At 47.3% G+C, this 16,411-nt stretch overlaps 1 protein-coding gene across 1 annotated transcript; it reads left to right on the top strand.

The window, feature by feature from the left end:
* The first annotated feature begins 13,219 nt into the window (after positions 1–13,219).
* On the top strand, positions 13,220–15,290 carry Rhob (ras homolog family member B). Its single transcript, XM_036171378.1, has one exon. The coding sequence runs from the start codon at positions 13,643–13,645 to the stop codon at positions 14,231–14,233; it is 591 nt and encodes a 196-aa protein (XP_036027271.1). The 5' UTR covers positions 13,220–13,642; the 3' UTR covers positions 14,234–15,290.
* The last annotated feature ends 1,121 nt before the right edge of the window (positions 15,291–16,411 follow it).

Raw genomic sequence — 16,411 nt, 5'->3', positions numbered from 1 at the left:
GGGCCTGTAGGAATATCAGGGCTCTGGACAGTGACTCACCTCCTAGAGAGACACAGACCTAGCTTTCTCCTGCTTTTGACCCCCTCACATGTAACTCAGGAACAGGGGCCCCAATTTCTTCTTCTTCTTCTTCTTCTTCTTCTTCTTCTTCTTCTTCTTCTTCTTCTTCTTCTTCTTCTTCTTCTTCTTCTTCTTCTTCTTTTAAAGATTTTACTTATTTACTGTGTATACTGTGTTCTGCCTGTATGCCAGATCTCATTACAGATGGTTGTGAGCCACCATGTGGTTGCTGGGAATTGAACTCAGGATCTCTGGAAGAGCAGCCAGGGCTCTTAACTGCTGAGCCATCTATCCAGCCCTAGGGGCCCCAACTTCACACACACACACACACACACACACACACACACACACACACACACACGGATGTGCGGGGAGGCAGGGGGATTGAAGAATATTGGGAATATTTAAGTAGCCAGTAAGGTCAAAACCTAGAGGTTAGAAGGCTGGCCATTCAGCGAATTTTGCAGTTTTGACTTCAAATCTGCAGAGCAACAGGCTAAACACTGACATAGGTTTTCTATGTTACAGTCTTGGGTTAGTTTCTTCTTCTTCTTAAGGGAACCTCAGTCGTTCCTCTGAAGGCCTTGAGTGTAACCTGTTATACTCCAAGACTGTAGCTTTTAATGTTAATCCCATCTTTTAAAAAAATGCTCTCGCCAGGGGTGGTGGTGCAGGGCTTTAGTCCCAGCACTTAGTGGGAGGCAGGCAGATCTCTGTAAGTTCGAGGCCAGCCTGGTCTACAAAGCAAGTTTCAGGACAGCCAGAGCTGTTACACAGAGAAGCCCTGTCTCAAAGAAAACAAACAAAGAAAAATGCTCTCACAACAACATTTATACGGGTGCTCGATGGAATATCTGGGCATCATATTCTAGCCAAGTGCACTTATGAAAACATCTTCTACTGGAAGTCCTGGGATGCTGAATGCAGTGAGGCTTGATTGGCCGTATTTCACGGGACTTGCTGCAACCCACTGCTGTGGGAGTTGCATCTGTGAGGAGAGGATTCTCATGAAGCGTCCCAAGGAGAAGAGTCTCCTTGTACCTGGTGATCACTCCAGACTTTGCCTCACATGCCTTCTTTGCTGATTTTGCTTTTGTGTTGTGCTCTGCAATAAATCACACCTACAGAGTCTTATGAGTCTTATCACCAGATTATTGATAATATCTTGGAGAAGTCTACTTACTGTCAGCAACTCTGATCTGGACGTGGCCAGCCTCCAATTCCAGTAACTGCCTCCCCCTGACTCCTATACGTCACAGCTCCCTATTCAGCCATCTTATTCAGCCATCTATCCATATCCAAATCTGCTTTGCCGTCTCTTGTCTCTGTGTCCCAAATGCCTTCTCCTCCTCCCTTGGCCAGACTAACTTCCATGACATCAAGTCTCAGCGTATTTTGTTATCCAGTGCTGTGGAACAAGCCACCCCAAAACCTTGTGACTTAAGAGGACAATGGCAATTCATCACTTCTCATATCTCCATGGATTGTTGAGTCAGGCAGTTCTGCTTTCCCTGAGGACGGCCAGGAATTGAGGGTGGAAATTTCTAGTGGCTCCACCCACACAGGTGACAACACCAGCTATTAGCTCAGTTGAGGCAAACGGCCAAGGTCACAGTTCTCTTCCCATAGGAGGCTTCTACGTGAGATTGGTTGGTTTTCTTTAGAGCATGGTGGGTTTCAGGACAAATTCTTTCTTTCTTTCTTTCTTTCTTTCTTTCTTTCTTTCTTTCTTTCTTTCTTTCTTTCCTTTTTTTTTTTTTTAGTTTTTCAGGACAGGGTTTCTCTGTGTAGTTTTGGTGCCTGTCCTGGATCTTGCTCTGTAGACCAGGCTGGCCTCGAACTCATTGAGATCCACCTGGCTCTGCCTCCCAAGTGCTAAGATTAAAGGTGAGTGCCACCACCGCCCGGACAAATTATTTCTAAAGAGCAAACCCAACATACCAAGCTGCAGCTTGCATCAAGCATGCTGATATACCATTGAGGTAAGCTTAGTGCCTGGGCCAAGCTCTGAATCATCATGGGAGAAGACTACGTAGAGATTAGCACTGAAGGGTGAAATTCACTGCCAAATTGCAACATGTCATTTGTTTAAGCCTTCCCAGACTTTTACATCCTTCCCTGTACTTACCCCATCAGCTTGAAGTAGTAAGTATAGTTCGAAGGGTTGTCTGGCCTGGAGCAGGAGGGCAGACACTGTCTCTCCATCTTCTCTCTATCCGGGTCCTGACAACACACCGTGCTAGGAGTCACAACGGAACTGGGGTAGCCCCTGCCACCACCTCTTTCCTGTTTGCCAGACTCAAGCCCTGTCCCTGCCTCACTGAGACTTTGGCAGTGTGGTAGCTGGGTCTTGTCAATAGGTTCCTGGCAGATAGGAAGCTTCTAATCACCATTGGTGCAGTGAATTAATGAAAGATTGAATGAACGTCCTAGGTAATCATGGAGACTTTTAAGCTGTAAATGCATCAGAATTTTTCTCTTTGCTTGTGACAGGGTCTCACTCTGTAGCCTTGGCTGGCTTGAAAGGTACTATGTAGGTCAAGCTGTCCTAGAACTCACGGTGATCCAACTGCCTCTGCGTCTTGGGGTGCTAGGGTGATAGATGGGTTCCACTATAGCCTGTTTTTCAGTTTCTTTCTTAAATATAATTTATTGGGGATTTATTAAGGCAACTCCACATAGTTAAAAGGGAGGTTTATTTTGGGGTAACTCACAGCAAGTAAAGGGATTGGTTACAGGATCCAGGAGAGGTGAAGTGCAGTCCAGCGGTGTTCTATGAAGAACTCTGCTCAGTCTACCATCCAGCATCCAGGATCACCAGGAACCAACAAGCCAGCACATCTGGATCTGGGTTGGCCCTGCTTCAGGGGCAGGCCATAGATAGGCGTGACAGTTATTGGAAGCCTCACTGGGGGTAGTACTTCCAGGTCAAAGCTGGAACTGCTACCCACTGCAATAATTATTTAAGATTTAATTATTTTATGTATGTGGTACTCTATCTGCATATATACCTGCTTGCAAGAAGAGGGCACCAGATCCCATTATTAAAGGTTGTGAGCCACCATGTGGTTGCTGGGAATTGAACTCAGGACCTCTGGAAGAGCTGCCAATGCTCTTAACCACTGAGTTATCTCTCCAGCCTGCCTTCCTTTCTTCCTTCCTTCCTTCCTTCCTTCCTTCCTTCCTTCCTTCCTTCCTCCCTCCCTCCCTCCCCCTTCTCTCCCTCTGTCTTTTAAAATTTTTTTTAAAAAAATTTTGGTTTTTTTTTTTTTTTTTGGTTTTTTGAGACAGAGTTTCTCTGTGTAGCTTTGGAGCCTGTCCTAGAACTCGCTCTGTAGCCCAGGCTGGCCTTGAACTCACAGAGATCTGCCTGCCTCTGCCTCCCGAGTGCTGGCATTAAAGGTGTGCACCACCACTGCCTGGCTCTTTTTTAAACTTTTTTTTTTTTTTTTTTTTTGTATGTGGAGCTGAAGATCAAACCCAGGGCCTTGTGCAAGCGCTCTACCACTGAGCTAAATCCCTAACCCCTCGTTTATAAACTTTTAACCTTTATTTTTATTTTATGTGTATGAGTGTTTGCCAGCATGTGTGTCTGTGCATCTAATGCATGCAATGCCCTTAGAGGTCAGAAGAGGTTGTCTGATTCCCTGGGACTGGAGTTATAGACAGTTGTGGGCCACCATGTGGGTGCTGGGAATTGAACCTGGGTCCTCCGGAAGAGCAACCAGTGCTCTTAACCACAGAGCCATCTCACCAGCCCCTTCAGTTTCTTTCTCAGACATACACTGTGATCAAGTTGAGCAGAAAACACACATTCCCTAGTTAAAGCAAGTCCATCAAAGTTGTCCTTAGGAGGCTTCTCTGGCCTCTCTTCTCTGATTGATAGGTCTCTAGGAACAGTTTCCCTTGACAAACCATGGTATGCAGCTTTGTGTGTCTAGGGCAGGAAAGGACAAGGCTCACCCCACCAATATGTTCTCTGCTTCCCAGATTTTGGATTCTGAGCAGTGGCTCCTAATACAGGCTCGGTCTGGATCTATAAATAGTCACAGATACATCTTTAGGGGTAACACATGAGTGTGGCAATCCATTGTGAACTCAGCTCCTCCCGATTACAAAATTCTGACTTCATCGGGGAACAGCAGAAGTGAGTCAGTCACTCCTGTGTAGAGGCTCCAATGACATCATTCACTTTTTAAAAACTAGGGGAAAAAAAAAAAGGGAAGAGGAACAAAAACAAACAAAAAACAAAACTCGGTGTTCTGTTCTGGGTTCCTCTTCAGCCTGCTTATAGACCCCCTGTCAGCTGGGGGAACAACTTCTCCTTACCTAAGACCACTCCCAGCTTCTGTTCTTTGTCTGCCATGTAAAAAAACCCAACTAATGTCTTAAGGTCTGACCTGGTGGTTAGCCTGTACCAGATGGTCAACCCTGAAAACACAAATACAAATAATAAGTAACCTGAGCGGGTTATGTTTAGAAATATATATGTATATACAGAGACACACGTAACAAACAGTTGATGAAAACAAAGAGGCCGTGAATTTTACAGAGAGCAAGGAGGAGTGTATGGCAGGATTTGGAGGGAGGAATGGGAAACGAGAAATGTATGTAATCATAAGAGAAGGATGTAATTATATTATTATAATATCAAAAAGAAGCTGGGTGGTGGTGGCGCACGCCTGTAATCCCAGCACTCGGGAGGCAGAGGCAGGTGGATCTCTGTGAGTTCGAGGCCAGCCTGGTCTACAGAGCTAGTCCAGGACAGCCTACAAAGCTACAGAGAAACCCTGTCTCGAAAAACCAAAACAAACAAACAAACAAATAAAAAGCTGGGCAGCAGTGGTGCACACCTTTAATCCCAGCACTCTGGAGGCAGAGGCAAGCGGATCTCTGAGTTTGAGGCCAGCCTGGTCTACAGAGTGAGATCCAGGACAGCCAGAGCTACACAGGGAAACCCTGTCTCAAAAAACCAATAAACAAACAAACAAAAGGTCTGGGACAATAAAACTAAATAAAAGGGTCTTTTTTTTGTTGTTGTTGTTGTTTAATAAAAGATTCTTTGTTGTTATTTTACAGCTTTCACTTATTATTATCATGGGCAGTGGGACACACTGGTGTGAATCTGGTCAGAAGATGACTTTACAGAGTCCGTTCTGGTCTCTCTTATTACCTTCCTGGGTTTCCATGATCTGTGCAACTCGGGTCCTTGGGTTGTAGAAAACATCTTTACCTGCTCAGCCATCTCATCAGCCCTTGTTGATGTTTCAATAAAAGGGCTGACAGGATTCTTTTCAGCAGGCCAGGTCCCCCTCGGCCCTTGTAAAGGCATTTCCTCTAGCTCAGGGTCCAAACTAGCTCCGTTGAAATCAGCCTGGTTGACCTGTGCTTTTATTAAATGGCAACTGGTCTATTTTTAAATTCTGAGTTTCTGCAGCTTAGTTTTAGCATCACTACCTACTGTGGTACCTCATTCACAGCTAAGCTTTGGCAGGGCTCCTGTGGAGATGTGAGGTGCCTGTATCTGAGTTTTACAGCTTTAAAACAAACAAACAAACAAACAAAAAAAACAAGTGGGGAAACCTACAAAAATCTACGAATGACTTGTTCAAGGCCACAGACCTAGGAAGTGAAAGGGCTAAGAAGTGGATCTTGGCTTTTTGCACGAGGCTCCTCCTTTTATGATACTGTATTGACCAATCGCGTTCCTGTAGTGTCGGCTGGATTACTAAACGTTTGCACGATTGCAGCTAATGTCACCAAACCTACAAGTATCTGCCCGGGTGGATTTTGCAATGATGGGCCTTGTGAAATGGCAAGCTCTGTGACCTTCCTGCCTTTCTGCCCTCTCACACAGCTCTCTTCTGGCAAACTTCACCCTTGGAAAGAGGAACTTAACGTCTTCTTCTGCCTGTGGCCGTTTCTCCTGTCCTATCAAACAGCTTTGGTTGGAAACCTTCTCAACATCAAATCTACCCAGCAAATGTTTCAGATGCTCCTTTTTGCCACCCCACCCCCAGCTCCCGGGAAAAATCGTCCATTCAAGGTCTGGTTCAAATGTTTTATCTGATGTCTGTTTTTTTTTTTTTTTTTTCCCATTGGCGTATCTGTAATATCACCCACGGTAGTGTGTGCATCTATATTTTCTAATGCCTTAGTTAAGGGTTTTGCCTTCCTCTCCTCTGACCTCCCAACCCTGTCAATCTATGTTTACTGAATCAAATGAGTAAGACAGAGAGGTTCATGGAGGATATCCCAGGAACAATCTACATCCAAAGTTTAGGTCCCCACCCCTAAAATTCAGCTTGGACAAGGATTAGGCTATGATATTCTCTCTCTCCCTCTCCCTCTCCCTCTCCCCCCCCCCCTCTCTCACACACACACAGAGAAAGACAATATGCCACTGTGTTTAAGGGCAAAGGGGAAATGTCCCTCTACCCTCTTAAGGTATGCTGAAATGCACAGCACCACACAGCTCACTGGAAGGAAAAGCACATGGATTCTTCTCCCCTGCATGGGGTACACTGGAGTGTGACTGCCCAGCACATCAGCAGGGTTTGGAGGTCTATAAACCTTCACGAGCAGGGAAGGATGGAAATAGACTGGGGGACGATGGGAAGGGCAAGAAAGCCTGAGCCACTGACTTTGGAAAGGAAAATAATTCGGGGGGGGGGGCGAAGAAAAGACCAAAACCCAAAAAAACAAACAACCTGAACTGTACGGACTAGGGGAAGAGAAAAAAAATTTAAAGGATGGAGGAGGAGCAAGAGAGATGGCTTGGAGGTTAAGACACTAATTGATCTTCCAGAGGACCCAGGTTCGATTTCCATCACCCACGTGGTAGCTCACAAACTTCTGTTACCTATGCATGTGGTGCATTGACATGTATGTAGGTTAAATACACGTACACATGAAATAAATAAAAAATTTTTTAAAAAGGATGGGGGAGGAGAGCATGGTGGAGCATGCTTTGAATCCCACCCTCTTGGAATGCTGAGAAGGGAAGCTTTTGAGTTCGAGGCCAGCCTGGGTAACATAACATGACCCCGTCTCCAGCTGGGGATACATCCCAGTTGTCAGAGTGCTTGCCAAGCATGCACACACCCTGGGGTTGATCCCCAGCATGACATAAAACTAAGTTTAGGATTAACCTAGGCTACTTAGGACTCTGTCAGAAGAAAAAGCAAAAGGAAATCATTTCACTTTTAAAAATACACATTTGGGGGCTGGAGAGATGGCCCAGACATTTGCTGTTCAGAGGATCCTGGTTTAATTCCCAGTTCTAACATGGCAATTCACAACCCTCCGTAACTCCAGTTCCAGGGGGTTTGATGCCCTCTTCTGACCTCCATGGGCACATGATGTATAAACACACACACAGGCAAACACTCATATACATAAAATAAAATAAATAAATCTAAAACACAACATAGACATTTAGGTCCTGTGCCCTGCCACCACCGATATCACCAGGGAAACTGAATGTGGGAAGGAATCCCCAGTCTCCTGGACAGCAGTGTCCCTGTAGGTGTCTGGGACAAATTAAAGAAAATCCTACTGGTGGAATGGGAAGATTTCAGACAAGCTGTGACTGCCTAAGGCAGTGTCTGTAGAAGCCAAGACACCACCGAACTTCCCCAACAACACTGTCCAGTGGGGAAGTGCCATGCAAACCACGTGCAGGCTTTTACCTCCCAAGCTGTCACATTAAATACGTAAAAAGGTGAAAATAACTTACGTAAAGTGCCCAAATATATTTAAAATATTAAACACCCCTCAGCCAAATATCAGGTTTTATTTTTTCATTTTCCTTTTTTCTAAAAAAAAAAAAAAAAACGTATTTGTTATCATTTATTGTGTATGGGTGTTTTGCTTATGTTTAGAACATATTCCACACGTGTGCCTAGTCTCTGAGGAGGCCAGAAGAAGTGTCAGATCCCATGGAGCTGGGGTTATAGATGGTTGTGAGCCACCGCGTAGGTGCCGGGAATTGAACCTTGGTCTTCTAGAAGACCAGCCAGTGCTCTAACTGTTGAGCCATCTCTCCAGCTCCTTCATTTTCCTTCTTTTTTTTTCAACTAACATTGACTTTCTTAAAACAACAACAACAAAACCACACCCCAACACTTTAAAAAACATTTTTTCCATTTTATTTTGCTTGTGTACTGGTGTTTTGCCTATCCATACGTCTGTGTGAAGATGTCAGATCCCCTGGAACTGGAGTTACAGACAGTTGTGAGCTGACACGTGGGTGCTGGGAATTGAGCAGCCAGTGCTCTTAACCGCTGAACCATCTCTCCAGCACATTATTTAATTACGTATTTGTGTGCGTGTGCGTGTGCGTGTGCGTGTGCGTGTGTGTGTGTGTGTGTGTGTGTGTACATGCGCGCACATGAGCACCTGTGGAAGTCGGAAGACAACTTTAGGGAGCTGGCTGTCCCCTTCCACCATTCGGGGACCAGGAATTGAACTCAGGTCCTCAGTCTTGGCAGTAGCTGCTTTAACAGCCTAGCCAGTTCACTGCCTCTGCTAGGCCTTTACAGAATCTCTCCTGTGTCACAGAATGGCCAGTTGCTAAGTAATCAAGGATGACCTTGAACTCCTGAAGGTCCTGCTTCCCCTTCCCTCACCAGTCCTGGAATTCCAGGCGTACACCACCATGCCCAGTTTTTTTTTTTTTTTTTTGGTTCTGGGGCTCAAAGGCAAGCACTCTACCAACTGTATACCTCAGCCTTTTCAATATCAGTTTTAAATTTTTTAGTTAAAATTAAACACTAGAAGCCTAGTTCCTTTCACAGCAAGAGGGACATTTCAAGTACTTGTAGCCACATAGTTTTGGAGCGGGAGCTCCCCTCTCCACATTGCCCTTTATCTGTCCCCCTGATTTGGATTAGACCCAGAGGGAAGTCAGACCAAAGGGCATCGTCCAAGTTCCCAGGTTTAATAGTCAAATCATATTGGTTGTCTGAGGAGGTTCTGTGTATTCTCTATTGAAACCCAGAGTCAAACTAAGCCTCAAGGGACAAAGAAGTATACTGTAGCTGAATATTGCTCCTAGCTGGAGAACATGCTCTCGCTCTCTCTCTCTCTCTCTCTCTCTCTCTCTCTCTCTCTCTCTCTCTCTCTCTTTCTCCAGTTTCATTAGGTCCCATTTATTAATTGTTGACCTCAGTTCCTGTGCTATGAGTGCTCTGTTTAAGAAATTGTCTCTTTGCTGATGCATTCAAGACTATTCCCTAATTTCTCCTTTATCTCATTAAGTGTGTCTGCTTTTATGGTTAGGTTTTTGATCCACTTGGACTTGAGTTTTGTACAGGGTGATAAACACGGATCCCTTTGCCTTCTTCTACATGTAGACATCCAGTTAGACCAGCACCATTTGTTGAAGATGCTTTTATTCCATTGTGTATTACTGTATTATTTATCTAAATTCAGATGCCCATCGGTGAGTAGATTTATATCTGTGTTTTGGATTTGATTCTATTGATGAATATGTCTGTTTTTATGCCAATAACATGGGTTTCTGTTACTATAGCACTGTAGTACAGTGTGAAATCAGGGATGGTGATACCTCCAGAAGGTCTTTTATTGTTCAGGATAGTTTTAGCTATCTTGGGCTTTTGCTTTTCCATTCTCTCTCTCTCTCTCTCTCTCTCTCTCTCTCTCTCTCTCTCTCGCACGCGTGCGCATGCACACGCACACAGAGATACACATACACATATTAAATGTACACACTAAATGTACAAAAAAAATTGAACCAGGCAGTGGTGGTGGTGGTGGTGCACACCTTTAATCCCAGCACTCAGGAGGCAGAGGCCAGTCTAGTCTACAGGGTGAATTCCAGAACAGCCAGGGCTATACCGTGAAACCCTGCCTCGAAAAACAAAAACAAGCAAAAATTGAAAAAAAATTCCCAAAGAATCTTCTTGTGAGACATATTTTTAGAGTTTTATACGTTGTGAAAGACTTTAAAATAAAAATATTCACAAAGGCCAATTTTAAGGTTTTTTTTGCCCCATAATTTGTTTTTTTAAAGGTTATAGTCCAGTTGATGGTGAGACACACCTTTAACCCCAGAACTCGGGAGGCAGAGGCAGGCAGATCTCTGTGAGTTTGAATCCATCCTGGTCTACAGAGCGAGTTCCAGGACAGCCAGGGCTACACAGAGAAACCCTGTCTGGAAAAACCAAAACCCAAAAAGGAGGGTGGGTGAGGTTATGGAGAGTGCCACCAGGTGGCGCTAAAATCTAGTAAGAATTCCATTCACTGGTCTGGTCTAGTGGGGGTGTGATTTACAGAAGACCCTAGGGTAGGGAGGAAACAGTAACAACAGCAAAACCCACAAAACAAACAAAGGGAAAATAAATTAAATTTCAGACTAGAAATGGATTAATTCCCTCCTTCTGTTTGAAAGATAATTTCTGCTCTCACACTGGTATGGGTTATATTACCCATCATACAGTGAATCTATATGTCAATAAAAAATTGAAAATTATCTCACTTGTAGAAGAATTTAAATCTAGTTATTGCCTTGCAGCAAAAGTGCATTTTGAGGGGTGGAGGTGGGAAAGGGGGAGATTATAAAACCTATCACCTGGTTTGGAAAGTTTATCCAATAAGTAGTGTGGTCTCTAAAGCAGCCAAGTCCTTGCAGGGAGCAAAGGGTTGTGGGTGAGAGAGTGAATCCCATGAAGTCGCTGCAGAATGAGACTTTCCCCCCCTTCTTTATTTTGGCATCATTTACCCACTTCATATTTTTAGCAATTATTTCAATACAGAGTTTTGAGCTCGGAACACCCAGTATAACACGTCTGGAAATCAGGAAACAGTGGACTTAATCCTGCTTCCTGATTCTTTGTATTTAAGTCTTTTCAAGAACCACGTGGCACAAGCTCTGTTTTACATTTCTTAATATTTGAAGTTGAAGGACATAGCCAAGATTCCCAAGCTATATTAAGACCAAGGAAAGCAATGCTCACTATACAGCCATAAAAAGTTTTGACTAAAAGGAGAAAAATATGTGTAAATATAATTTCCCCCCCTAGTGTGTGTGTGTGTGTGTGTGTGTGTGTGTGTGTGTGTGCTGACTGACTTTCTAAACCAATGACCAACCAAACTATTTGACAGTTCCTTAGGTCTGAAAACCTAAAGCAGATAAAAACAAAAGGTTAAGCCAGGTGGCGGTGGTGGCGCACGCCTTTTAATCCCAGCACAGGGGAGGCAGAGCCAAGTGGATCTCTGTGAGTTTGAGGCCAGACTGGGCTACAGAGCGAGATCCAGGACAAGCCCAAAAACTACATGGAGAAACCCTGTCTCGAAAAACCAAAAAACGACCAATCAAAGGCTGATCTGGGGTAAGGAAAACTCAGCCCTCCTGGCCTTTGAATAAGCTGTTCTTTCTGAGATGGGCTCCAGGGGTTAGTGCACTAATGGGACATTTTTCTTGATTCTATCTGTACAGCTACACAGAAACTGTAACGTTGGAGTTATATGTGAAAGCATGGGCTCACTATATGGGTTTGGTCAGATGATAGCAGAATGTGGCGTTGAGGTAAGAACTAAAAAGTTCCACTCGGAGAAACTGCGTTAGCTCTCCATAGTCATTTACCCCTCCTCGGATTTTCTCTCTGTCTCACTTGGTTGCTGAGGCTGGACCTCCAACCCCTAGGCTCAGAAGACCAGTCCCGGAGTCTCCTGTGTGGCTAGGGCTACTCCAGGTGGGCAGGACTACCACTGCACCGACCGACCATTTATTGATTCTTACAAAGGGCCAGGCACAGGGCTAGGTCTTCAAGATGCTGAGGAGGAGATGAAATGCTGGCCTTCAGACACCTCACAGCGAGGGAGATAAGGAGACGGGGCAATAACCTCATCATGACGTGGTGGGTCTTTCCCTCTACCCTGGGTATAACTTTCTCAGCCCAGCCCTCCAAACGGGAGCGCAACTTGATTGTCGACTCTTTCAAGTGTAGCTGTACTATATTAAATCACCCCTTTTCCCTTTTTGCTACGAAGTTTCTCTATTTTTTTTGGGGGGGGGGGCCCTCCTTGACTCCCTTGCCGCTTTTTTCCCTCCTTCTAGTTCTTACAATGGACTTGGATCTTCTCAGATAGGGGGAGGTGCCACTTCCTGCAGGATGGATGGGGGTGATCAATGAATTAAGGCCTGGAATTACACATCCAGACGCCCTGCTCTCTCCATCTCATAGTCACCGTTGGGCCCACCTGCCAGGCCCCTGTCAGGCTGCATCTCTGCTCTTCCAGCTTCATGCCTTTCATCTGCTTGAGATCAGAGTTGTTGGGGTGGACGGGTTTTCGCGCCGTGGAGTGCGGGCAGTGAGTTCTCTGGCTGCAGGACTAGAATCAGATGGGAGAGCTGGGTGGAGGTTGCCTCCCCGAGCCGGATGATTTCTTCTCAGCGAAGTGGCTCGCACCTCTCTTCCCATTGTCCTAAGGCTGCCCCACTCCTTGATTACATTCTCCCCCCTTATCTTCTTCACCGGGAGACCTCAGTGCAGGCCTTGAAGAGACTCACCCAGGCCCACCCAATTTGCTATCAGCCTCGCATTGTGAAAAGGCTGATAGTCGGGGCGAGTACTAGGGTGCGGCCCGGAGCCGAAGAGGGGTCCGTCACTTAAAGAAAGTAAGAAAGAAAGAAAGGAAGGAAGAAACCCTTGGCTGGGGACGAAAGTGTGTACGGGAATCTGTTTATATAAAAACAGATCCACGTTCAAAGGCGCCGCCCCTCCCCCACGGGTTTGATCACCCGCGCGGAGTCTGCTCGGAAGCAAGGTAAATCTGAAACCGTGGGAGTAGCCAACGCCCCCTACAAAAGTGGAGGCTCGTCTCGGAACTGCCCGCCCAGACCCGGGCGGAGGGCCCCGGGGGTCTGCCTGCCCGACGGCGGAGCGCTCCGAGAGGCAGCGGCGAAGGCGGGGACCTGGCGACCACAGAACCCCATGGGGCGGGCCGCCGCGCAGACTCCACAGTCACCGCCTCTCCCAGCCCGGCGGACAGGGCCGTCAATCACGCTCGCCGGGACCCGCCTTCGGACTGCAGCGGGCGCCCAATCGGAACCGAGCTCCGCAGCGATGAGCTCAGCCCGACGGCTTCCCATTGGGTGGCTATATTAAGAAAGTGGCCGGACTCTTTAAATAGCGGGCGCTAGGGCCGCAGCCCGCATCTGCCACCGCAGTCCGGCGGTCGTCGCCTGCGCCCCTGTACTCTTAGGTCTTGGAGATCACCCTCTCCGGGAAGGAAGCTAGCTAGCTAGGCCCGAGTCGGCAGCAACCAGCCATCGCCTCGCACAAAGCAGCGCAAGCTCGGGGACAGCCGAGGACCGCAGCTCCGCCCGGCAGCCGCGCGTTCGACCACAGCGCCTCCGTGCGCCTTATGCCCCCGCGCCCCTGCCGCGGCAGCCAGAGCGCCCCGAGAGAACGCGTCGCCGCGGGGTCCCGGTGCAGCTAGCGAGCCTAACTAACCCGCAGCGAGCGGCCGCGGGGGAGCCGGGAGCGGCGAGCGGGGAGCGGGACGGCGGCGAGGCGCTCGCGGGCCCCTCCTGCTGCCCGCGCCCGGTGAGCTCATGGCGGCCATCCGCAAGAAGCTGGTGGTGGTGGGCGACGGCGCGTGCGGCAAGACGTGCCTGCTGATCGTGTTCAGTAAGGACGAGTTCCCCGAGGTGTACGTGCCCACCGTGTTCGAGAACTATGTGGCGGACATCGAGGTGGACGGCAAGCAGGTGGAGCTTGCGCTGTGGGACACGGCCGGCCAGGAGGACTACGATCGTTTACGGCCGCTCTCTTACCCGGACACCGACGTCATCCTTATGTGCTTCTCGGTGGACAGCCCGGACTCTCTGGAGAACATCCCCGAGAAGTGGGTGCCTGAGGTAAAGCACTTCTGCCCCAATGTGCCAATCATCCTGGTGGCCAACAAGAAAGACCTGCGCAGCGATGAGCATGTCCGCACCGAGCTGGCCCGAATGAAGCAGGAGCCGGTGCGCACGGATGACGGCCGCGCCATGGCGGTGCGCATCCAAGCCTATGACTACCTCGAGTGCTCGGCCAAGACCAAGGAGGGCGTGCGCGAGGTCTTCGAGACGGCCACGCGCGCCGCGCTGCAGAAGCGCTACGGTTCCCAGAATGGTTGCATCAACTGCTGCAAGGTGCTATGAGGGCCGCGCCCTGCCTCCCGCCCCTGCCAGCGTGGCTCCCCCTCCTTGGCCCGGTCGCCCACGAGCCGGGAGAAAGGGAGACCCACGCCCCCCAAGGACACCACCAGACTGCCTGGCATCTGCTGGTGGCTCTGGCTGGTCACGCCGAGAATTAGCGTGGGCGCCGAGCTCCCCCTTCCCAGTGTCTGTGTGTCCAGCAAGTGTGGCACAGGCCTGGGCGCCCTGCTGAGTGCCAAGGGGTTCCTGAGCATCGTTTTCTAAAGAGCCAGGCCTCAAAAGTGTGATTGTGTACGACTCCCTACGCCCCCACCCTGCTCTTGCCCCACCCCCACCTCTGGTTTCCCCAGGGGCCACGCAGAGTGGTCGAGCCCCGGCCGATGTTTTGCTTGTAACTGGCGAGCCACTGCTGTTTCTCTGTGTCTGTAACATAGACCCTTGGAACCACGGGAGGGGAGGGCTGGGGAGGAGGATGGGGGTGTTACATAAATACAGATTTTATTTTCGGAGGCAGAATGGTGTTGTTTAGTGGTGATGAGTGGTGTGACCAGGGCGCAAAAGCAGCTCCTTTCCCAGGTTGCATCAGGCGCCCACCCATCTGAGCATGAACTGGACTTGGCCATCTTTCCACATCCTGGGGAAGATCATTTGCAACTGACTTGGGGTTGAGAGGAAGCAGCTTCCAGACACACATGAGTCTCCTAGGGCAACCCCCAGCAAACCCTTCTTTCCAGCCATTGGCAGAGGATCCAGGGTGTGCTGCGGTGTGGGGAGGGGGGGGGTCACTTTTGCCATAAGCGAACTTTGTGCCTGTCCCACAAGTGAACGTTGTTCAGTCCCAGAAACTATTGTTACTGAGTTTATTTAAAGGCTGCAGCTTTTTTGTTGTTGTTATTGTTGTTGATGAAAGAATTCTTTGCACAATTGTTTCATTGTTCGACAGTTCGCTTGTCATTTGCATAAGACAGCATTCTGACCACACTTGTATGCTGTAACCTCATCTACTTCGGATGGTTTTTTTTTTTTTAAAAAAAAGAAAACTATGATGACTTTAAAATAAGGAGATTAAAAAAAAACAACACTAATTTTTGCTTTGTTTTCTTGAAAAAAAGGGTCAACACTGTTTTGTGATTTTTTTTTTTTTAAATTTGTGTTTTGATAAAGGAAGGCAACATATTGGGGTCTATTTAAACTCCCCCCCTCCACCCATAAGACCTTGTCTCTTCAGCTATGTGAAATTTTCTCTACATTCTATGTGCAGAGCAGAGCAAACCCCCCCCTCCAACTTCCTTTCCCTCACACCTGCCCAGCCCAGTGGTACTTTCACTAAATTGTTGTCCTGGGTTTTTTTTTTTGTTTGTTTGTTTTATTTTATTTTTTAAATAAACTGACAAATGACAAAATGGTGAGCTTACGATGTTTACATAAAAGTTCTATAAGCTGTGTATACAGTTTTTTATGTAAAATATTAAAAGACTATGATGACATTTATAAATGGCTCCTGTGGCTTCATAGTGTCATTGAAGATATCTGAATTTAGGGTGTGTGGGGGAATTCTCAGACCCTTTCTGGCAATAATTGCACTGTAATAACGGCCATCAATGAGCCTGGCACATTTTAGGGGGTTGGGGGACCCCAGGGGCCAAGTTGTTCCTGTCACATTCCCAGAGGAAGATAAGCTCGTTTCTCAGACGCCCAGAGTGTATTACTTATTGTGGATTTAGTCCCATTAGGTGAGGCCTAAAGTCTTGGTTTGACTTCCTCTATAGGTCTTTAAAAAGTGCCTTAAATGTATTCTGGGGCGTTGCTTCTCACTTTTTAACAATGAGAAAGGTTGTCATTTGTGAATGTTAAGTGTAGATGACTTTTGTTTATTTTTTTAAATGTTTTTGGAAGGTGTGGTTAATCACATGTGTGGACCAGGCTGGAAACTTAAAAGGTGGGGACTAGATAGTGTCCCTTGTCCCCCATCCTCCACCCCCACCCCAGACTAAGCTGGTATCTCTAGGGAAGAGAATATGTGCCTGGAACTTTTGAGTGGGATTTCAGAGAGGGAGTTGAAATGAGGAACTGGCTCTTTTATTAGACAATTTTTGCCTGAATGTTTCCAGAAGGAACCCAGGAACAGCCCTGCAGACAGAAGGTTGTGTGTCTGAGTGGTAAGTACTTAAAGCTGGAGAA

This window comes from Onychomys torridus, chromosome 21, assembly GCF_903995425.1.
Source record: "Onychomys torridus chromosome 21, mOncTor1.1, whole genome shotgun sequence".
Lineage (NCBI taxonomy): Eukaryota > Metazoa > Chordata > Mammalia > Rodentia > Cricetidae > Onychomys > Onychomys torridus.
The sequence above is the reverse complement of the archived record's forward strand: the minus strand, read 5'-3'. Positions and strand labels throughout refer to the sequence as shown.

Bases quoted from the DNA above. Each gene is read 5' to 3' on its own strand.
- Rhob (XM_036171378.1), top strand. From the start codon at position 13,643: ATGGCGGCCATCCGCAAGAAGCTGGTGGTGGTGGGCGACGGCGCGTGC.